Below are 24,887 nucleotides of genomic sequence, written 5' to 3' on the forward strand. Positions count from 1 at the left end.
TATTAACTAGATTCTCACCAAATTAGAAGTTCCTTTTTCTTCTTCTTCTTCTTCTTCTTCTTCTTCTGCTTTTCTTTGCTCCATTTCTTCTTCTTCTTCTTCTTCTTCTTCTGCTTTCCTCCCGCCGGACATGGCCAGCTTCAACATAGAGAAAGAGAAAGAGAAGCAGAATAAGAAATAGAAGAAAGTTCTATCCATTTTCTTGTAGATGCCATTGAAAATGAGAATCTGGTGCAGGGGTGCCGAATTAGGGATTTCAATGGGTTTTAGCTTCTTCAATTCTTCTTTTAGATATCTAATTCACTGATTGCTATGAAATTGAATTTTGCAAGTTGATGATAATGAATTACTGGAAAGACCCATTTTGATGATGAGATCGATCAAGATGGAGAGTATAAGACCCATTTCCTTCTTTTAGTGAAGAAAGAGAGAGAAAAATCTTCTAGTTTAATCGAAATAGAAAAATCACTTTTTAAAGATTTTATTGTTTATTTTTTATTCAAAGTTAACAGTGTTAGTTGGGTGTTAAGTTAGTGATTATGTGTCAAATTATTATTCGCGGGACTGGGTTGGAATAGGGAATTTGGGGACTGCTGATTTCCTTTCCAGGGAGGACGGTAAAATGAGCCCGAGAGCATGGAAATTTTTCTCAGGGGAGAGAATACTCTCCTCAACAAGTTAATCACCTGAGCTTCCTAAGCTTTATAGCAGATGATGACACGTGTCAATTGTTAGATCTGATGGTCCACAATTCCTCATTTTATCTCTTCTCTTTTCCTTTCCTCTCTCTCTTCTGTTATTGTTTTCCTTTTGTTCTTGACTCTCACAACCCAAAATCCAGGGGCGGAACTAGGATTTAAACACGGGGGGGGGGGGGGGGGGGGGGGGGTCCAGAACTCGAGATAGAAATTTTTTAAAAAAAATTACTCCAAAAATAAATAAATAAATATATACAATATAATCCATAAGAAATTTATAGTTTAGAAACAAAATCATATATAACTCTTGCTTCAAAATTAAAAAAACCAACGCTAAGAATGAAAAAAGGTAATTAAATTTTTAATTAATATGTCATTGATTTGTATCATTATGATTATTTTATTACACTTTTATACAGGGATTGATCATCATGTGGTTTTGGGGGGGTCCACTACATGAAGAGAAGGTTTTTCCCTCAGATTGATTAACAGCATGCATATATATTTGTATATCTGAGACAGAGCTTGGGGGGGTCCGAACCCCGCCGGACCGTAACACAGTTCCGCCCCTGCCAAAATCCGACTCGGACAATCTTCAACTGTAACAAGTTCTTTCATTTGATTAATTTGATAGTTCACAATAGATTCGATTTTCATTTTGCTTTCCAACAAGCATACTTTTTGTTATCCATGCTGGCCCCTTCCTTTCTCTCTTTCTTCCTTTATTAGTGACGTCGACGAAGACATTAGCAGAGGTCGAGGATTCCGGTGATGAGAGCAATGGAGAATCAAAGATGGCGAGAGATTGATAGTGGTGGTAAAAGGATAAATTAGGGCGGTGAGTGGGCTTCTTGAGATTAGAAATCAAAGAACATGCTAACAAAAACAAAAAAAAAACCAAAATTCATAGTTCGTGATGGAATGAATACAACAGGCACATCATTTGAATGGAATTGCATGTCATCAGATGCAAGATGTTCTTGTTCTCATTTAGACTTTGAAGAATTTTTGGGATAGATCCAAAAGCAAGAGTTTCTTCTCCTTGTTTGAGCTTTGAAGAATTTTGGGATAGACCCAGGTGGAAGAATTTTCTCTTCATCATTGAATTAAAGTAGAGATGAACAATGATTTCCTCTTCCATTGAAGTTTCAGCTAAATGGGTCGATGTGTATTGACCCCTACCGTTTAATTTTGCATTTTGGTGCTCCTCAGAAAGACAGAAATAGAGGGAAGAGAGAGAGAGAGAAGAGAGGGACACTATCACGGAGGAAATGATAAGAAAGAATAGACGAGAGAGTAGAGACAAAAGCTTGAATGGGTATTATTGAACAATCATAATTCAAAAGATATGTAGACCATTAGACATGATATTAGCCATGTGTCTTAAATAAAAATGTAGTTGAACTATTCCTATGATCAATTTAAATCAAAGTTGAACACTACACTTTCCTGAAGTAGGGTTAATACTTCATATGTACATAACGCCGAAAATTTGGGGGCCAAAATAAGAAAGTGCTAAACGCCGAAATTTTCATTTTTATTTTGGTTGAATAGGTCGACTGAAAGTGTGTTTGAGATTTTGTCAAAGATATCGGCAAAGATTGATTTTTTTTTTTTTTTTTATCCTTTGGAGAAGTTATCAAACACAATCCATCTTTGGAAGTGGCGCTGAAAATCAATCTTTGGAAGGGCTTTGCCGTTTGAAAAATTTGCTTCACTACCCATCCGATCATGTCCAGATCTCGAAAAGTTGGGCTCGAAATGAATAACTGGGACTTTGAAAAAATGTATTGGTTTCAGTGAACGAATTAATGGCCGAGCTCTCGAAAAAATGTGTCAGCTCTAGTCTACGAAGTGCAAATTACGTATTGCGAATTAATCAAGTGTTTGATGGCATTGCTGAGTCCAGACTTAACATAAAGAAAGCCAGTTTAAAACTTGGTCTTTCATCCGAAAGAAGAACTCGTTCTGTTGTTGCTGACGTCAATGACGGGAGCTACAAAACCTCCTCTGCCAGAGATGCATTCGCCACGTGTGGCCCCTTTCTACGAGAAGAATCATATTATGTAGGCCTCACCTTTTCTGGTGTGACTGTTAGTCAGTTCTGGCAATTGAGCGGGAAAGCGAGAGGGTGAAAGAAATTGGGTCCAAGAAAATTGTTGGGAGGGTGTTTGACCAAAAGCTCGAGAGAAATGCCTTCCCAACAACGGCGTTTGGGTCTTTTCCACTGCGCAAATAGGAGTAAATAACGGCATTTGCGTCTTCTTCACTATGCACTTTGGCGTAAAGGTTAAATGTTGAGAGAAAATCCAAAAATTGGGGAGGGAAAACATGATACTGTGGAAGGCCAAAACTTACATTTTTATTTTTTGGTTGAACATGTAACTGAAAATCTGCGTTTGAGATTTTGTTTATGCATCGCAAGATATTCTTAGTACATAGCATCGAAGTCCAACCTACTGTTCTTGAAACAAAGCATACTTTCACTTAGTGTTTCACGTAAATAAAAAGGTGTCCTAAATAACCTTCAAGGACACTTTATAAATTATGTGCCCTTAATTGATGTCTTTGTATTAGTTTTTTCTGTTAGTAGTGACCAAAGAAAGCATCCAGCAAATACCAATGTTACCAACTGACAATGTTAGCTTGTCTAGTGGTTTTTCGAGCGGTGTCTTTTCACTTGTGTCCTGACTGATTTTTTTTTTATCAGATAAACAACTCAAATGCTATAATTACTCTTTCGTGAGTCGAACTCATAATCTCTCACTTACAAATGTGAGACCATGCCACTAGATAAATAACTGGGCGTGTCCTGGCTGATTTGGCTCATCAATTGGGGTGAATTTTTATGAATTTTGTCTTCATCCCGCATACTAGTACTCAATATTGATAATTTGATAATTATCTTCTTTTTTTTATAATAAAAATAAGAGATTAAGTGATATTAGTTCATCGGAAATAGACAATTTATGGAACAAAATCATCTGCTTTAGCCATAATATTTTTTTTTCTTTTCCTCAAAGATAACATGACTTATTACATGTGACTTATAGTTTTAACAACATATATCCCGTAGTTGTCGATTTAATTCAAAGTTTTATATATGAGTAGGCAGGCATACCGCACGCACAGAGGACTGAGAATGATGAGTTGCCACCCTTGTACGTAGTTGTACGGTTGTACTTGTACCAGTTCATTTCACGACATCTACCCCGTAAAAATTATAACCGTTAGACCATGTGAAGAGGACGGTTGTGTTTCACTTCAATTGAGTGGATATGGGTCTTTGGCTTTAGACAACATTAATGCGCTTACACTAATTAAAGATCGAAGCTTTACTAATTCTGATCCTTCCAAGGGCAATATAGATGTAGTGGGTACTATTAGGACAATCCCAAACAAGTGAGGAAAGGAAAGAGAGACTTTGAGAGTGAGGAGAAGTTGGAAACATCCGTCTTGTGAATCACAGAAGTCCTCATCAGTTCAAGGAATTGGGAGGAGGGCTGAAGAAGTGAGCTTTAGCCCTCAAAACTAGCAATTCATGGTGATGCCTACCAAATGTTCGATGAAATGCCTCGAAACAAATACAGGAGTATTAAGTATTCAAAGGACGTTGGATTGGTGAAGTAAACAGAATTGCTGGAAATACAAAAGATGGAAAAGAGAGATAGAAGGTCTGCAATTTCAAAAACACCACAAAAGACGAGTGCCCTCTACATTTGACAAGCTTCTAATGTTGCAGTAGTGACTGGCGATGGTATTAATGATGCACCTGCATTGAATGTTGCCAAATACAGGTGCCGAAGAAGTGTGTGTAATAACATCCTTGTTTGCAGCCGTTTCAGCAGGTATGCTGCTCAAACTACTTTGTTTCAGCAGGTATACTGCTCAAACTATGTATTGTCTTATTCGTAGACTAACAGAATTTCATTTTAATCTGTATACTCTTTGTTTTCACAATCCTATATGCCCTTATGATTTTATATTTGTACAATTGCAATTGAGTTGAAAATCACATCTTTAGCTACAAAAATCTCAAATGTTCAGCACATAAAAGATTCTTATTGGCTAGTCACAGTCGTTAAAAACTATATTGCGGTGGGTTTTGGTATGAACAAAATGCAATCAGATTATATTCAGATTAAAAAATATATTCAAATTATTATTTTTTCAGTACATGGAATCAGATTCTCATTGGTTATACATATTCAGTATGTACGTTCCATTTTGAACAAAATGCAGAGCAAACTTCCATATAAGATATGAATTTACATTACACTATCCTAGAATAGTAATGAGTAATGACATGTTTACAAAACAAAAACTAAATAATTACCAATTATGTAATAAACAAACAAAATGAATATATTCTAATTCAGAACATACTACTATCCAACAATGCGTGTGCATTCATCCAGACAATTCTTCTCATGTTGAAGTTCATCTGGGGTGCTTATTTTTCTTCATCTTCAGATAGCTGAAAATGGGTTTCTGTGGAACAGGTATAGACTTGACTAGCCAACCAATTGGCCAAGAGATGACTGCAATCCCTATGCATACACCCCATTGTCCCCAATTCAACCTCTCTGTATCTGCAAATTTCTTGAGAACCTCCACCATCACGACCTGAAGAACAATTGTCACTGCAATGATCCCCATGAACAACTTATTGGTATGTATTCCCTTGAACACATTCTTCTTCTCTAGCTTCCTTGCATTGAACTCATTGAACACCTGGCAAAGCACAAAAGTGTTGAAGATCAATGTGTCCTTTACCTTATCACTGACACCAAAGATTGCTTTGCCCCTGAATTGTAAGATCAAGAGGACTGTTATCTGGTACAGTGCTTGAGGCAAGAGGTTCCTCCACATGATGTTTGTGATGAGAGGCTCTGTCCTTCCCACTGGTGGCTTCTCCATCAGTTCTCTTGTGGGTTTTTCTGTGGCAAGAGCAAGAGCTCCAAGTGTGTCCATGATCAAGTTGACCCACAATAACTGAACTGCTGTTAATGGAACTTGACCTGCTGAAACTGCCGCAACAAAGTTGATCACAAGAGCTGCAACATTGACGGTGAGTTGGAATTGTATGAACTTCTGGATATTATTGTACACACATCTTCCCCACATCAAAACTGTCGCAACTGAAGCAAAGTTATCATCCATGATCACAATATCTGAGCTCTCTTTAGCCACTTCTGTTCCTTGAATCCCCATAGAAAGTCCTATATCTGCTTCTTTTAATGCTGGTGCATCATTGGTGCCATCACCCGTCACTGCAACTACATGACCTTTCTGTTTCAAGCATTGCACCATTAGAAGCTTATCAAACGGAGAAGACCTTGCCATCACTGAAATTTTCTCAACTTTCTCCATTCTCTCTTCTGCCGTGTAGTTGCGAAATTCGACACCTTCTATTACTGCTCCGAGCATGGCCTGACCAGGCCTGAGTATCCCACACTCAGTGGCTATGGCTTTGGCAGTGAAAACATTGTCTCCGGTAATCATTTTGACGTTCACCCCTGCATATTGGCAATCTTCAACTGCTTTTCTCACACCTGGACGACATGGATCTTTAAGGCCCACAAGTCCCAATAGGGTCAATCCATCTTCCTTTAGCACAACTTTCTGGTCTCCTTCAACTTGCTCCTCTGCTGGAACTTCTTTATGTGCGAACGCAATGCACCTGAGGCTGCTGGCTGCCATACCTTGAATAATCTGCTCAAAGTTCATTTTTTCATTGTAATCCATATCCTTAACAATTCCAGAGGCATCATAGTAACTTGTACACATTGCTAGTATCATTTCTGCTGCTCCTTTCCTGTGTACATGGATTGAGTTGTCTGCCTTTCTCTTCACCAGAACTCCACTTTGTTTCTTCTTCGAATTAAAGGCTTCGACGTGGAGAATGCTACAGCTCTTCACCACTTCCTCCATATTTATCTTCAACCCGTGTACTACCCATGAAAGAATAGCCTTTTCAGTGGGACTGCCAGAGATCTCAATTTCGGAATCCAAGCTAGGCCTGTACACACTGCCAGTTGTGTTGAGAGAAACCCCTTCTTGGATCAAGTTGAGAACATAAGGAGAAATAGATGAATAAGCTTCTTCTTCCACAGATTCTTTCCCCAACCAAAACTTAGTTACCTTCATCTGGTTCATGGTCAGAGTGCCTGTTTTGTCGGTACAAATTGTTGTAGCAGATCCCATGGTCTCACAAGCAGAGAGCTTCCGGACCATTGCATTATCAACCATCATTCTCTTCATGGAATATGCAAGAGTGAGAGTCACAGCTAATGGTAGACCTTCTGGAATTGCTACCACAACAATTGTAACTGCTGCTGCTACAATCCCAATGACAGCGTTTGTTATGTCATCAGATTTGGTCTTGCTGCCATTGTACTCTTTGTTTCCACTCTCATCCTCGGTGTTCCCTGTGAAGTATCTGACCAACATGACTACAAGAACAAAGAAAGCAACTGCCAAACCAACTTTACCTATCGAAGAAGTTAGCTTGTCTAGACGTGCTTGCAGGGGTGTCTTTTCACTGGTGTCTTGGCTAATTTGGCTCATCATTTCACCCCAATTCGTGTTCATCCCGACTGATGTGACAAGCATTCGACCATAACCATCAGCTATTTTAGTCCCAGAGAACAAGAAAGGCTTCTCAGTGACACTAATCTCAACATGGTCGCTCTCCCCTGTCATGCTTGATTCGTCTACTGATAAAGAGTGGCCTTCTAGAAGTAATCCATCAGCTGGAACTTGATCTCCAATTTTCAAGCAGATGACATCACCCACCACAATTTCGAATATTGAAATCAGTTGGCGCCTTCCATTTCTCACAGCCTCAATTTGGAGATTGTTGCTGACTTTGGACAACTTGTCAAACTGTCTGCTCTGTCTGTAGTTGCTTATGGCTGAAACAGAAATGACCAGAATGACCGCGAGACAAATGCTTCCACCGTCAATCCAACCTTCTTTCAATCCATGCTCTTTGATGCCGAATCCAAGAGAAAGCACCGCACAACCCAAGAGGATTAGGATTGTGAGGTCTTTGAAGGCTTCCCACACAAAATGGAGGAATCCTTGCGTTGGAGGTTTGTTGTATGTGTTAGAACCAAATGCTTCGTGCCTGGAGGCAATGTCGTCAGCATCATCACCATTAATTCCGTGCACTGCATCAGTTTTGAGAACTGATGCCACTTCTTCAACTCCTCCCAGCTCCAGAAGCTGGTTGAGATTTTTCTCCTTCACTAGCTTAGTGAGGCTTTTTTGATCAACTTTGAAGCCATTAATGGCTGGCACCGAAACTGATTCAACACTAACAATGGAGTATGAGACTGAGCGCGATAAGAATGTGGCTCTTGTGGCTTTGGTGCCTTTGGGTTGAGAAGAAGGTGGTAAAGACAGGAAGGCTCTAGAGCAGTATATGGTGAGGAAAGCAGAATGCCATTTTCTTTTGCTTATGCCTAGACTACTGCTGGGAACATCAAGCAGCAATTCAATTCTCCCAAATTTTGCATGCAGCCTGGTAGCTTTTGACATGCTTTGTGCAAGTAGCAATTTACGCACTGGATTGTTGGAAGAGAAAACAATGCTCACCACGTAAAACTTGAGAAAACGTTTCTGGGATTATTATTGTAAAGTTTTTAGAATGCAATGCTAGAATGCAGAATATTGGATAAGATGTTGTTTCCTTGATCTCATAAACGATCGTATTTATAATCTGCATTACGTATCCCTGAAGAGTACGTGTATTAAAGAAATCGTTTTAGTGACGCTCACTGCAGGCATGGTCAACTATTCAGCGGACGTGTTTTTTCTTTGTTCTTTCGACGTAAAGCGATGCTCATTGGAAAGGAAGCTAGTTACCTTCCTGGTAATTATCTATCCTGTATTTCCTGTATGAACTATGATTTGAATAACTGCAGTTGAATCGTAGTATTGAAGATAGTGGACCATTAAATTTATATTGCCATATTCGTCGGTATGGTCTGAACATATGCAGGCGCGGCGGCGCCGCCTCAAAATGACGGCGAAGATTAAACTATTGATGATGATTTCATTCTAGCTAGCTCCTACGTACCCACAGTTCCTTTTGTCGGGCAAAAAATGAAAAGGGTAGGAATATCACAACTACTACACCATAGTATACGACACGGTTCCCTTTCAAAAAAAAAAAAAAATATTACACGGTTTGATTTTATAATTTTTTTTTTTTTTTTTTTTTAGAATTATGGACTTCCTATTCTTAATCGGTTGAAACTAAAAAGACGTTTGCGACATGTACTCCACATTGCAAAAGGAACTTGGGTACGTTGGAGCTAGCTAGAATGGATATATACTGTGGCCTGTGGGTACGTAGGAGCTAGCTAGAATGGATATACACTTGATTTTTTTCATGATACAAGAACGGATAACCCAATTGATAGCGCCACATACTCCATAGTACCAGGTTTAACATTTTTAGCTTTATGACTCGAGTCTTGCCGCATGTCATGGGACTACCCATGGCAATATAATCACGAGCCTCATAATATCCAATTTAAGGCGTTTTGCACTTCACTTGAATCTTGCTACAAGTGAAGGGGCATTTTGATTAGCTAGGAAATGATGGCTATGTATAAGTGGTAATGTCACAGCACTCATTAACAGGTTTAAGTTTATCGGTTCCATATTAAGAACATATACACCCATAATCCAAGGGCAATTGCTGATTTGCCAACCAAATTGATACAACTAATCCACTATTCATCCAACATTCGCAATTCCCTCAAGCTTACACAATGCAACAATGAAAGGCAATTTGTCTGTCAATCCACTATTCACACTTCAAATTTGAATAATTTATTAGTTCAAAATAATGTTAAACTTATCATTTGATTAATTGAATAATTAATAATGAGATTAATCTTACAATATTAATTTTAAAAAATTTAATGAATACTTTTCTTTTTTAACAAATCAAGCATAGATATCTTTCCCCAAATAAAAAATATAGATATAGTTATCGTCAGAAAAAAAAAATCTTTGACAATTGATAGAATGACATTTATAGAATTTTTAGAAATACATTTCAGATTATTTTTTTTTCAACTTTCGAATTAATTTTTTGGTGAAAAACAAAAACAGAAAAAAAATATATACACACACATATCGTCGGTATTTAATTACAGCTGCCTGATCTCAATCCAACAGTTGTGATTAAAGAACTGTTGCCCAGATGTGTGTTTCCAAGCTACGATAATTGTGCAAGGTGTGGAGCCCACCCAAATCAGTCGGGCAAAACGCTGGGCAAGAAATGTCTGGGCAGCTTGTCCCCACGCAGGCCCCAACAATTAGTCAGGCGATTTTTTCATTTGTACATTTTCCGATTGCTAACAATTGTCCCATTAGTCACTCAATGAGTGCACAGAGTCATGTGCTCTAACAGGTTTTCTTGAGAGTGACATTTAAATTGATCTCGAGTCCCACACAATGGTCTATATTGGGTTCCAAGTCCTAAATTGTGGGAATAGGATCTAGAGTCTAGACTTTGGTGCTCATCCGAACAATTTTGCATATATTAAACTATCGAGTATATATACTTTTTAATAAACGAGCAACAATACACGTCGGTACTTATATTCAAATGTTATTGTCCATTTATTGAAAATATTTATATAAGATGTTTATAAGAACAACTTCAATGGAGGCCACGCATCAAAAAAAAAAAAAATAGAGGCCAAATGATATATGTCACGTCTTAGTCAAGAACAATGTGGCGATTGCATCCGGAATGTCAAATTTTATAGTGTTTCCAACAGGTATGTCTAATCTTGTTTATTAACTGAATTTTTTTAAAAAAAAATAGAGGCCAAATGATATATGTCACGTCTTAGTCAAGAACAATGTGGCGATAGATGCAATGTCAAATTTTTTAGTGTTTCCAACAGGTATGTCTAATCTTGTTTATTAACTGAATTTGGTTGTATATCAAAATGGCCCCAGAAGACCAGGTCAAGTCTAGTCTTTTCTCAATTTAATCTCCACGTGTCTTATTACTAAATTGGTTGAAGATGCAATAAGATGACTAATAAAAGTTTGACAAAGAAAAAACTCAAAAAGCTCAAGAAAGTGCAAAAATTGCTAATGTTATGCCAGATGTTAACCAAGATCAGCATCTGCATTATCATCATATCCGAAAGCTACTATAATTTATTTTCTTCAAATTCTTGACTGAACACAATTTGAACGGTTTAAGTTTAGCAGATTTAGTTCGTTCATTGATTTAATCTTGTTCGATACCTTAACGATCACCAATTTGGTTGAAAATTTGCATAAGTGATCTATTCGTGGACTCCTAAGAAGTGAACGGTTGAGAAGAGGATGTCAGCACAGATGCAAAAGTGCGGACGTCCCTCCTCAGACCTCGATCAGGCGATGATGGAGGGGCTGCGGTTCCCTGTGTCGAACCAGGCCTCGATGACAGGACCCGCCCCGAATTTCACCCTGAAACCCGAGGTGGCCCTGTGGGGCCCACCTTAGGGATAACTCTACCAAAATTCGGCAGAGTCACCTCTAAAATGGACTACCCGAAAACCTGTAAAACACACAAAACTCAAATATACTAATCCCAAAGGTTATGCAGAGCAATACTACTATACACAGGGATATAACAGAGGAGTAAAGGATCAAGTGATCCTACACTGCGGAAGTAGTGACAACTATGCCTCAAATGTCATGTACGCCCGACCTCCACTAATTCGCCTGCAAACTGGGCATTAGAAACCGAAAGGCCCAGGGGAAAGTAGACGAAAAACGTTAGCGTGAGTGGACAAAATAAACAACTCAAAGGAAGAAGGATTTCATACTTTCCCACATTTATTCTCTTTAATAACCGATGCATGCAACAATTAGAAAAAAAAAAATACATTTAGCTTTAAATCCAAGAATTTCAAAACGATAAATTGACTAGCCTCGCTAGTCACCACATTTGAAAACTATATCGTAAAACCGAAATCTCATTTCTCAAGAAAATAAGACCAGCCCCGCTGGATACAGTGAAAATCGGACTAGCCCCGCTAGTCAAGCAACAATAAAATATGGGGAAGAAGTTTCACCATACAAAAGAAGGGAGCCTCCCAGGCTCGGGTCGGAGTGTCCCACACTCTGGAGCATCCCATGCTCTGCTCTTACTCACCCACAAACACATAGTAAGTAGGGAGGAGTACTAATAGGCTAGCTAGCAATAAATATATATATATATAACGACCCAGGTATGGTGGGTAAAAACTAATAAATTCCAATAAATCCTTAAGGCTTCCCCATGTCCACGAATAAAGAAAACACGGGTACGATTCCCAACCGTACCCAGAAATTCTCGTAAAGTCGTATAAATTAACAGCGTGTCCCACACGCTAAAGAAATAAGTAGATTATCAATGAGGCATTCCCAATGCCAAAAATCGAATAAATAAACAAGAATTTATTCCATCGAAATCCCATTTCGAAAATCTTTCAGAAATCTCAAATCGACGATTATAAAGATAATATAAACAGTATAAATCTCGAAAATCACATCGAAAATCAATTCGTCGAAAATCAACATCAATTATAAATTCGAATCCGAGCATAACATCTTCATAACCAAAACTCACAACCGGTATAAAACATAAATACTTCATGAGAATCATTATTTAAAAGTAAATCCATGAGATAATTCACAATTATCTTTATATGCTCGGAAAATACGTTAATAAAATAGAACAAGCTTTAATAAATAAATGCATGCATCACTTATTTAAAACAAACGTCCACTCACAGTACTATTGGCAACCACACAAACGAGTTCCTTCATCTAACCGTAGCTCGCGACATTGCCCTTCGACGGCGAGATGGGGACCGGAGGTGGCCGGAATCGCCGGAAATCGGCAAAAGTACCCAACTGCCACCGTAGCTTCCTCCGCTCCAAATCGAGGTTCTCCGGCCAAATCGTCGTGAAATACCTCCACAGACGTGACAAGGGGAAGAAACCGAGCTTGGGGGTGGCCGGATTGTGTCCTGGGTCGGCCGGAGGAGGAAGAAACCGGAGGGGGAAGAAATCGGCCGAGAGGGAAGAAAGAGTCGGGGAGAGAGAAAGAGAGAACTTACCCGGTTGGGTAGGTTTCCAAATATAGAAATCTACCAACAGTAAATTTCCATATATATATATAACTTACCATGAACAGTAATTTCTGCATTTTTGGCCATAACTCTCACATACTAAGTTCGATTTTTACGCACCACATATGCACGCGCTCGGTTTAATGTCCTCTACAACTTCCATGAAGAACATTTTCTCAAATTTTGACCCGAACAAAAAGTCAACTTTTAGGGCCACGAAAAGTACTAAACCGAAAGTAAAAGTGAAAGTAAAGGTCGTTTACCGTCCCAATGACTAGTAAACCGGTGAATTTAGGTTCGGGACGTTACACTCGATGTCGAGCCTTTGCTTGTAACGCTGGAGTCATCGATGAAGAGTTCAAAGTTAACCTTGATGGGCTTCTATGGGTTCAGGCTAGCTCTCCATGCACACCTTCGACTCTAATCAGCTGAGCCTTCGCCTTGATGGTGATGTCGTCCAAGATGTCCATAGTGTTTGGTCCGGCAACTGCAGCGCCTGAAACCACTGCCCGATCAAGGCCTGAGAAGGGACGTCCGCAATTTTGCATTTGTGCTGACGTCCGCAATTTTGATCCGGTCTATATATGTGTGTGTGTGTGTGTGTGTGTGTATGTAATCTTGCTCAGGTGCGGATATTCGCATCTAAGCAAAAACGTACAGATTTTGTGTTTTTCCCCACTTTTCGATCACACATTCACATCTTACCGTTCAGTTTTTAGGTCCTAATGTATAGATCACCTCTGCAAAATTTCAGCCAATTTGGTGATCGTTAAGGAATCAAAAACTGCAATTTACATGAATGAACCAAATCTGTCGAACCGGAACCGTTCGTATATATTGTTGTAATTTGCAGTTTTGAATGCCTTAATGATCACCAAATTGGCTGACATTTTGCAGAGGTGATCTATACATTAGGACCTAAAAACTGAACGGTTAAGATGTGAATGTGTGATAAAAAAGTGGGGAAAAACACAAAATCCGTAAGGATCGCTGCGGACATCCGCAGTGGAGAACCGCTGTGTGTGTATGTATGTATGTTTGTATGTATATTATTAGGCCATGAAATTTCATAACTATTTCCAATTGATCTGGGAAATTGCCATGTAACAAACCCTTTCATATTGTTGTATGTATGTATATTATTAGGCCATGAAATTTCATAACTATTTCCAATTGATCTGGGAAATTGCCATGTATCAAACCCTTTCATATTATTTTGAGGAAGAATCCCGCAGAATTCCGATTATAAAATTCCTTTTCAATTTATAAGGGTTGACCAGTCAGCAATGCTTAAAAAGAATGGTGCAACTACCGAGCTACGATAAAGATGTTACGCTAAGTTGTTAGTTTCTTACCACATTTGTATTGACTTTGATCAGTCTTACACTTAAAGGACGTCTAGTTCTCGTGCAGCTGTAGTGTGGTCAAAAGAAGAATAAAAGAGAAGAAATTGAGAAGGTAGAAAGTTGAAAAAGAAGAAGATATATGGAAGGAGTCAAGGAAATACAAGGGGCACTACGTAGTGAGTTTACTATAACTTCGTGTTCAATTCCCTAACAAAGCTAGTCTTTAACAACTTCCACCTGAAAGCTAGTGTGATCGGTATTGTAATATTTTTTTTCTGCAAAGAAATGGGTACCGACACAACGGACACTTGTGATCGGTCTCCAGGCCTCCAGCCACGAGAGAATACAATGTCCATGAAAAATGTGTAAGCAGGGGTAAGCGTATAGCTACCAGACCATCCTCAAAGTCGTCTGTAGATTTACCATGCCACACGACCTATTAACTCTCACTCTCTCCGGCCAACTCCTCATGGCTGGTTTAGTTGCAAGCTAGCTTAAGCCTAGGCTTGTATGCTATTTCCGATTCCTCAAGGGCTTTCTTATTCCCTTGCAATCCTAGTATTGGTTTCGTTTGTAACGGGATGATCGATTCAAATACGTCTAATTCTGAAATGTCATCGGATAAGGCCATAATATCAAGGGAAAATTTTGCAAACAGTACATCAACTAAAGGCCACTAATAATTTCTATACATAAAGTTCCAAACCAAACATTTTGGTACACGGAATTTGAAGACCGACCCACTTTCTGTACACGACGTCAATAACGCTGTGAGATCTCTGCCAGCTGGCATACTTTTTGGGCTAAATTGGTCTCTATCTCTTTCTTACTTTGGCCATCCAACACTATCTCTCTCTCTTACTCTGGCCACCCATCTCTCCCTCTCATAGCTATATCCGATCAGTATTTCACTGGCGGCTGAAACAACACCACCTCCACAACCACAAGTAATAGCAGCGGCGGCACCAGCATTCAATCCACCAAGAAGTAGCAGCTGGCTGCCATTTGCGACCGGTTAGTCACCGAGAAAAAGCACAACAAGCAGAGATCCAACCCAGCCATGTGAGCTCTTAACCTCTGGATATATCATCAAACTAATTACCTGATAGACATGTTCGAAATAATCAAGATCAGAACAACTAGTGGCTTTAGAAACAACTAGTTTCCAAAATGGCATCCCATCTCCCTAATCATCCATACACAGAACAATGAATCTCTACAATATTACGTGAACTAAATATAGAAATGAATATCAATTTTTGAGAAACCCTGCTTGATTTCAATTGGAGTTGCAGTCACACCTATAACAAGAATCAAAATTAGATTCTGTGAAGGGATTTTCAATCGGGAATTGAAGTATTGTGATATCGAAACGCACCTCTTCGACGAGGTTGGCTAGCTGCAAGAGAGTACCTTTGGCGTCCATCAACAATGCATCGTCGGCTCCGGGAGGCGATCGGAAGGCTTCGCCAGAGCGAATTGGTGTTGAAGAGAAGCGAATGTGTGGAGGACATGTGGTGGTCGCCGGGATTGAGTTTGGTGGGTGTGGATTTGGAAGCTGGAGGACAAGCGGTGGTCGCCGGGATTGAGCTTTCTGGGTTTGGGTGTGGGGGGAGAGAGAGAGCTAGAGGAGATTCATCGATTTGGGTTCTTCGTTTTAGGGCTTTTCCATTCTGGAAATTTCGGGGTCTATAAGAGAGTAAGAATCGTGGGACTTCTGGAGGTAGAGGAGAGCATGTATGGCGCTGGCCTTCTGGTGGTGACTCATCTCCGGCTTGGTGAGCTTCAGTTCGTGCCCATGGGGGCAGAGAGTGGTGGGTCTGTGGAATAAGAGAGTGAGTCAGAGTGAAGAGAGAGTCAGAGAGGAAACCGATGAAAGTACTAAATTACCCTCCGACGAATGAATAATGGCATAAGGGCTAACGACGTCATTGATGTTGTGTCTATATAATGGGTCAGGCTTCAGATCTCATGTACCAAAATGTTCGGTTTGAAACTTTATGTATAGAAATTATTAGTTGCCTTTAGTTGGTGTACTGTTTGTGAAATTTTCCCTAATATCAAACAACTTCAAAGTCTTGTCGTAGATGTCCACATCGATAAGAGCACCACCACCATCATTAGTTCATCACAGGGTTGGCCTTGAGAATTCGGAGGCACGAGGTAAACTAAATACACGGAGCTTAGGAGTTGAGATCTTTCGATATGTTTAACTATTAGGTTTTTTACTTCAACAGTATCTGAACTCTTTGAGAACTTTTAAAATGATACCTGTACTTTTAAAGTGATCAAAGTGATACCTGGACTCAAGTTTTCTTATCAACGTCGTACCTCCATCAAATTCCGTTACGGCTCCATTAAATATGAGCAAGTGATGTCCATGTGACTAGAGTTTGAAGGATAAAATTGTCATTTGACTTTAACTTATTATTAAAAATAAAATTAAAATAAATGTTAAAATTCTTTCTCAGACTTGTCGTCAACCCAAAAAAAAAAAAAAAACAAATGCAGACTTTCCTTCTCCTCAACTACACCAAGAAAACGACGACGAATCCTCAACCTCTTAGCCCCACCTCCTCTATCACCGCCAACACCAACTACTGGAACTGAAGCTGCACCTTTCAACCTACGGCAGAAACCCATTTTTGACCTATTGCGGTCGGTCCTAGAAACGGCAGCAGCAGCGCGAACTTTCTCTTTTTGGAGTGAATTTTTTATGAAGTAGGGGCTTAAAAGCTTGTTGTAGTTTAAGGGTGCTCAAACCCCGCATCCTGATCCAGATCTTGCTTTCCGATTTCTGGATAAGCTCAAAGCCAAAGAGTCGTCCGGATTCAAAGATTAGGAATCAGAAATCAGGGAACTTTGGAACGAGTTTGATTTTGATTTCAAATTTGTTCGAATCAGTCGAAATCGTTCAAGATGGATTCCAAGTTCTGGACTTCCCGCCTCACCGTCGCGAAACCTCAGTTCACGTTGCAGCACCATCACCAGAGCTCCGATGTTGGCTGAGCATGGATGATTTTGAGGTGGAAGACGAGATCCGACCAGAATTCTCATGCCCGTTTTGCTACGAGGACTTTGACGTCGCATCGTTGTTGTGTTCGTACCTCTAGGACAAGCACCCGTGTGAATCTAGAGTCACCGTACATGATTATAGAGTCTAGAGTGAGAGAGATTTCATTTGAAGAAGACGAGAGGCGGAGACGATGGAGGAAGATGACAAGCGATGGAGATGGTAGAAAAAAAAATGTAAATACCTGTTTTTAATAAAAACTAGATAAAACGCCGGATATACCCCTATATTTAGGGCAAATCAGTCTTTTTATAATCATTTAGTGCCTCATGTGCGTCACACGTGTTAGGACTAATGGAGTCGTAACGGAATTTTGATGGAGGTACGACATTGATAAGAAAACTTGAGTCCATGTACCACTTTGATCACTTTGAAAGTACAGGTATCATTTTAAAAGTTCTCAAAGAGTTCAGATATTGTTGAAGTAAAAACCCTTAACTATTATATATCTTTATGCATGGGACCAATTTTTTTTTATCACATTTCGGCAAATTTATGTTTTAGTTGATAACTTATGCAAATTTCCAGTCAAATTGAAAATTAAAAAGGCATTCATAATCATGATTTATCATTATTAAAATGAATAATTTATGTTGGACATATTTGGTTAATCATTAATTTATTTGATTTAGTTTACTACTATAACTATTTCCAGTTAGTTTTTTCTCTTTTAAATCAATCGATCAATGATTGTTATTCATAAAACTCAAGCCAGAATGGTCATTACATATCCCTCCACTACCACTCAACGATAGCCAAGAGGTTGTGTAGTTTCACATGGTACATAGGATTAGACCATTCATTAAACGTCCAGTGCTCACTTATTTAAATAAGCCTATTAACTACGATACTCTAAGACATAGTTATAGGCTAAAGTAAAGAAAATTACATTTTGTTCTTGCCCTTCATGCTAGGGCTGGGAAGATGTCCCGAGTACAGGACATAGAGGACCTCTTCCGCTGGTACCTTTTTGATCATTGGTGGGTTCTTGTTCTTTAATCCAAGAGGACGGTCTCTCTTCTTCTTGTGCACCACCTTCGCAGGTTCTTGCTTTATAGTAGCTTGAGGCATCATGCCCTCCTTTGGAACCAACATTCCTCCCAGAGTTTCGATTAACCCCAATGACTTTGCTGAGAATTTTGTATAGAACTCAGGCACTTTAACCTTTTTGGTTAGCATGTCATGCATTTTGCCATCCTGTGGTGTGTCAAGAAACAACTTCAATTTGGGGATGAGAAAGGTGATGCTGGGTGTCCTCACTTTGCACTATGTTAAGCCTCTTCAATCGGCAGCAATGCTAGTTCCTCATTTTCCAAGCTTGAGTGATTAGCATTATTGCTGCTTGAGAGGCTTCACTATTGCTAGGCATGGTGGAGGGTTTAGAGAATTGATGAGAATTGGTCGGCGAGGTTTGTGTGAGCCTCCATTGCTAAATAGGTTACGTGCAACAATAACCAAAATATGCAAAAATTATATACTCATGGAGCCTTAAAAACTGAAGAGTGAATTTGCAAATATGTGATCGAAAGGCTAATTTCACAAACCATCTAAAAATGACCACAATATATCCACAAAAAGAAAAGTTCCATATAAAATGTACACCAAAAAAAAAAAAAGTTCTATCAAAAATACATTATAGAATTTCCCCATTATGTATATTTGAAGCAATTTAAATATACATATACATAAGATATTCATCTATGCTAGTTGAGAGTAGGTGTGCTCGGCTTCTCAGGTTGGATTATCATCATTGCTACATCAATACACATTCCGATGCTTTTAGTTATATAAAGGTGTTTTGAGCAGAGTATCTGGTGCATGAACCGACACCTTTATCAGATTTCGTGGAGGTTTCGGCTACTTCCTTTATGTCGTCTATTGTTTTCCAGTGGTGGTAACCATTGTCAATTTGATTTGGAGGTTTGAGATTGTGATTCAATTTTGCTTGTGTTTGGATGATTTTAGAGGTTTTTGGTGTAGATCTACTAGTTTGGGTTAGGGGTCGTTAAATTTTATGGCTTAGGGTCAGGTAGGCTGGGCCTAGTCAAAGTCAACAAAAATTAAGGCCGGGGCCTGGCCAGTCCAAAGTGTAAATATGTTAGCCTTGACCTTTTTACTCTATTCAGTATATATATTGTTGTAAATATTATTATCTATATGGCTGTCCACGTAAATACTCATTAGTTATATACTTTGATGTAAGCCTTACCTCTATATATATAAAAGAGACTAATGAGACTGAATGAGAACACTTCTACTTTCTCCCAACTATTTTCTCGTTATCTTTTCTCTACTTTATAACACACACAGACACACACACACAGACAAACACACACACACACATATATATATATATATTCATTGAAATTAGCTTAATAACATTTAGAGCAACTCCAACAGCTTCCCTATATTTTGATTTTACTCTATTTTAGGGAAGAATGAGTCTCTTTTACTCCAACAGATTCCCTATAATCATCCCTATTTTAGAGATAATGAAGAGAGAGAAAACCAAATTCCCTAAATTTACAGCAATCTCTAAAATTTAAGGAAGAATTATGGAGATTTTAGAGATTGCTGCAAAATAGGGAATCTGTTGGAGTTGGAGAAGAAAAACTAGCTAAAGCTTTGACTTTTGCTACCCTATAATACAAAAATTATAGGAAAGCTGTTGGAGTTGCTCTTATAAATATTAGTTAAGGTGGTTATATTCAATTAATTATCTCTCAAAATTAATTATTTTTTAACAAAGAAAATAAAAAGTAAAAAGAAAAAATAAAGCTTACTAAATCAATTACAAAATAAGATAGGGATAAATTGCCCTTCAAAAAAGATAGGGATAAATTGTATGTGGAAAAAAGAAAAAGATCAACATATTTAGAAAATAGAAAAAATAGATAATTATTACGGCTTGATTGGGCGGGTTTGGCCCTTAAAAGCTCAAATAGACTAGGCTGGCGTTTATTTGCATGGCCTATACCCTACCATATTTGAGAAAAGGCTAGGCCGACCTGCCTTAATGCAAGGGTCGAGCCGAGTAGGCTTGAAATGGGCTTAGTGCCCAAGGGCCAAATGATGACCCCTAGTTTGGGTAAGATTTTTGGCCATTAGAGTGAGTTTTGCTGGTATAAAACAGAGGTCCATTGTGGTGACTGCTGGCTGTTGGTGATTAATTATAGAGTTTGTACTCTGATTTGTGCCACTTTTTGTGTCTAATTTTTCTTTGGGATTGTATTATGCTGGTTGTCCAATTTTTGTGGCTATAATTGAAGTTTCGTTAGTTGGCTGAAAAGGGAAAATGATAACTTAGGTCATTTTAACATGTGTTATGTTAGATTCGGTCAAACAAAATAATTAATGTTAATTCAATCCATCTCTTAATTAGCAACCTGACATTAAAAATAACATAAATTACAATTTTTACCTCAACATTCTCTCTCTCTCTCTTCCCCTAGACCATTCATTAAACGTCCAGTGCTCACTTATTTAAATAAGCCTATTAACTACGATACTCTAAGACATAGTTATAGGCTAAAGTAAAGAAAATTACATTTTGTTCTTGCCCTTCATGCTAGGGCTGGGAAGATGTCCCGAGTACAGGACATAGAGGACCTCTTCCGCTGGTACCTTTTTGATCATTGGTGGGTTCTTGTTCTTTAATCCAAGAGGACGGTCTCTCTTCTTCTTGTGCACCACCTTCGCAGGTTCTTGCTTTATAGTAGCTTGAGGCATCATGCCCTCCTTTGGAACCAACATTCCTCCCAGAGTTTCGATTAACCCCAATGACTTTGCTGAGAATTTTGTATAGAACTCAGGCACTTTAACCTTTTTGGTTAGCATGTCATGCATTTTGCCATCCTGTGGTGTGTCAAGAAACAACTTCAATTTGGGGATGAGAAAGGTGATGCTGGGTGTCCTCACTTTGCACTATGTTAAGCCTCTTCAATCGGCAGCAATGCTAGTTCCTCATTTTCCAAGCTTGAGTGATTAGCATTATTGCTGCTTGAGAGGCTTCACTATTGCTAGGCATGGTGGAGGGTTTAGAGAATTGATGAGAATTGGTCGGCGAGGTTTGTGTGAGCCTCCATTGCTAAATAGGTTACGTGCAACAATAACCAAAATATGCAAAAATTATATACTCATGGAGCCTTAAAAACTGAAGAGTGAATTTGCAAATATGTGATCGAAAGGCTAATTTCACAAACCATCTAAAAATGACCACAATATATCCACAAAAAGAAAAGTTCCATATAAAATGTACACCAAAAAAAAAAAAGTTCTATCAAAAATACATTATAGAATTTCCCCATTATGTATATTTGAAGCAATTTAAATATACATATACATAAGATATTCATCTATGCTAGTTGAGAGTAGGTGTGCTCGGCTTCTCAGGTTGGATTATCATCATTGCTACATCAATACACATTCCGATGCTTTTAGTTATATAAAGGTGTTTTGAGCAGAGTATCTGGTGCATGAACCGACACCTTTATCAGATTTCGTGGAGGTTTCGGCTACTTCCTTTATGTCGTCTATTGTTTTCCAGTGGTGGTAACCATTGTCAATTTGATTTGGAGGTTTGAGATTGTGATTCAATTTTGCTTGTGTTTGGATGATTTTAGAGGTTTTTGGTGTAGATCTACTAGTTTGGGTTAGGGGTCGTTAAATTTTATGGCTTAGGGTCAGGTAGGCTGGGCCTAGTCAAAGTCAACAAAAATTAAGGCCGGGGCCTGGCCAGTCCAAAGTGTAAATATGTTAGCCTTGACCTTTTTACTCTATTCAGTATATATATTGTTGTAAATATTATTATCTATATGGCTGTCCACGTAAATACTCATTAGTTATATACTTTGATGTAAGCCTTACCTCTATATATATAAAAGAGACTAATGAGACTGAATGAGAACACTTCTACTTTCTCCCAACTATTTTCTCGTTATCTTTTCTCTACTTTATAACACACACAGACACACACACACAGACAAACACACACACACACATATATATATATATATTCATTGAAATTAGCTTAATATATAAATATTAGTTAAGGTGGTTATATTCAATTAATTATCTCTCAAAATTAATTATTTTTTAACAAAGAAAATAAAAAGTAAAAAGAAAAAATAAAGCTTACTAAATCAATTACAAAATAAGATAGGGATAAATTGCCCTTCAAAAAGATAGGGATAAATTGTATGTGGAAAAAAGAAAAAGATCAACATATTTAGAAAATAGAAAAAATAGATAATTATTACGGCTTGATTGGGCGGGTTTGGCCCTTAAAAGCTCAAATAGACTAGGCTGGCGTTTATTTGCATGGCCTATACCCTACCATATTTGAGAAAAGGCTAGGCCGACCTGCCTTAATGCAAGGGTCGAGCCGAGTAGGCTTGAAATGGGCTTAGTGCCCAAGGGCCAAATGATGACCCCTAGTTTGGGTAAGATTTTTGGCCATTAGAGTGAGTTTTGCTGGTATAAAACAGAGGTCCATTGTGGTGACTGCTGGCTGTTGGTGATTAATTATAGAGTTTGTACTCTGATTTGTGCCACTTTTTGTGTCTAATTTTTCTTTGGGATTGTATTATGCTGGTTGTCCAATTTTTGTGGCTATAATTGAAGTTTCGTTAGTTGGCTGAAAAGGGAAAATGATAACTTAGGTCATTTTAACATGTGTTATGTTAGATTCGGTCAAACAAAATAATTAATGTTAATTCAATCCATCTCTTAATTAGCAACCTGACATTAAAAATAACATAAATTACAATTTTTACCTCAACATTCTCTCTCTCTCTCTTCCCCCCCTTCCCCCCCCCTCCTCCCTTTCTCTCTCTCTGTGATACCACCTCACCCAACACTATGTCCTTCTCTAATTAATTGGTACTTAACTAATGCGTGCAGGTTCGAGAGCAATGAGTTGGTGGTGAGTTTGCTGGCATCGACTCCTTTGCTAATTGAGTCATGGAGGCTATGCAGCGTTGCCAATGCTGCCGCATTGGGTTTCATATCAAAGCAAATAAGAGATGTAGGATACCTTGTTTTCTTTGCTTGCAGTTTCCAAATGATCACGAAGGAATCAATATACTTCTCCACTTGCAGAAACTTGGTGCCCTTGGATAGCACATGCGCCGGCAACGGTGACCTACCTTTTCGGTATTGACCAAAAGTAGTAATGCAGTATCATCAATGGAGAAGGAGATGAGGGGGATAACGACTGTACTATGACATGAACTGTCTCCAGACATGTACTGTGACATGAACTGTCACTTTAAATTATACAATATGAATTCACTATTAATGTCAAAGTTTATTGTTTCATGTCATAGTACATGTTATAATTCATGTCATGTCACAGTACGTCACTGACTATGACGCTTTTCGAAGCCCCAAGTATCAGTTTCATTAAAGAAAGCAAAGCTTTCATTCTATGATCAAATGAAACAAGGCAATTAGGTAACTGCTTGGGCATATATGGATTTTACCATCAAACCCGAAGAGAAAGACTTGGGCATGAATTCGCTTTCCTGATTGGAGGTAAGGAATGGATTTTGGAGTGATGATGGTGGACATGGTTGTGATGTGGCTTTGGTTGCAGGAGAAGAAGAGAGGGATTAATATGAAAAATGGTAAAATTGGAATGAAAAGTTTGACAAATAATTTTGTCTATTTACCCCATTTCTATAGATTTTTTTCCCACTAACCCCGTTAAGTTTTTTAATTCCCTCTTACCTAATACACTCTAAGGGAGTCTTTCCTAATACCCCATTAAGATTTTTTTTTTTAAATTTTTTTTTAATACTATTTTACCCCTCACCCTTTTATTACTGAGAGAGAGAGAGAGAGAGAGAGAAACCATAGGAGACTTCGCCAGATTCCCGTCACCGGTTGCCGGATTTCGGCTAACTTTTGCCTGATTCCGGTCACCAGTAGCTGCCCACCGAATTTTTTTGAAAACCTCTATTGCCCCCAATAGACGTCTATTCCCCCAATAGAGGAGCAATAGGCGTCTATTGTCCCAGCAGTGTATTGCCCCTAATAGATGTCTATTGCCCCCCAATATACGCCTATTGCCCCCCAATATTAGGGCAATAAAAGTCTATTGCCCTCCAATAGACATCTATTGCCTCTCAATAGACGTTTTGATTACCCAAATGAGAACCAATCTTCCTAAAATTACACAAATAAAACTTTGATTAAAGAAAAAAAAGAGGTGATTACATCAATTCAAAACGTCTATTACCCCCCCCCCCAATAGACGTTTCGGTTACCGAAATGAGAACTAATCTTCTCAAAATTAGACAAATAAAACTTTGATTAAAGAAAAAACGAAGAGATTATATCAATATAAAAACGTCTATTGCCCTTCAATAGACGTCGATTACCCCCCAATAGACATTCAAAACTTTTTTTTCCTTTCCTTCTGTCCCATTACTTAAAATATATATATATATATATATTGATTTGGGCACCTAGTCTTCTCGCTTCTTCGCCGGTTGTAGAGCATGGACCAGACCCCTAAGTTCGCAACTGTAATTCTTTACAACCTATGAACAAATCGATGATCTTGTTCAAAACAACGACGATTCGATGCCGGAGCTTGAGTCCCCTGACCTCAGACTGAAACGAC

At 38.6% G+C, this 24,887-nt stretch overlaps 1 protein-coding gene across 1 annotated transcript; it reads right to left on the reverse strand.

Moving 5' to 3' along the window:
* Positions 1-4,935: 4,935 nt before the first annotated feature.
* On the reverse strand, positions 4,936-8,378 carry LOC112198267 (putative calcium-transporting ATPase 13, plasma membrane-type). Its single transcript, XM_024339356.2, has one exon. It carries the CDS (start codon positions 8,241-8,243, stop codon positions 5,139-5,141), a length of 3,105 nt encoding a protein of 1,034 aa, XP_024195124.1. The 5' UTR covers positions 8,244-8,378; the 3' UTR covers positions 4,936-5,138.
* Between the last annotated feature and the right edge of the window lie 16,509 nt (positions 8,379-24,887).

The sequence above is a fragment of the Rosa chinensis genome, chromosome 4, assembly GCF_002994745.2.
Source record: "Rosa chinensis cultivar Old Blush chromosome 4, RchiOBHm-V2, whole genome shotgun sequence".
Lineage (NCBI taxonomy): Eukaryota > Viridiplantae > Streptophyta > Magnoliopsida > Rosales > Rosaceae > Rosa > Rosa chinensis.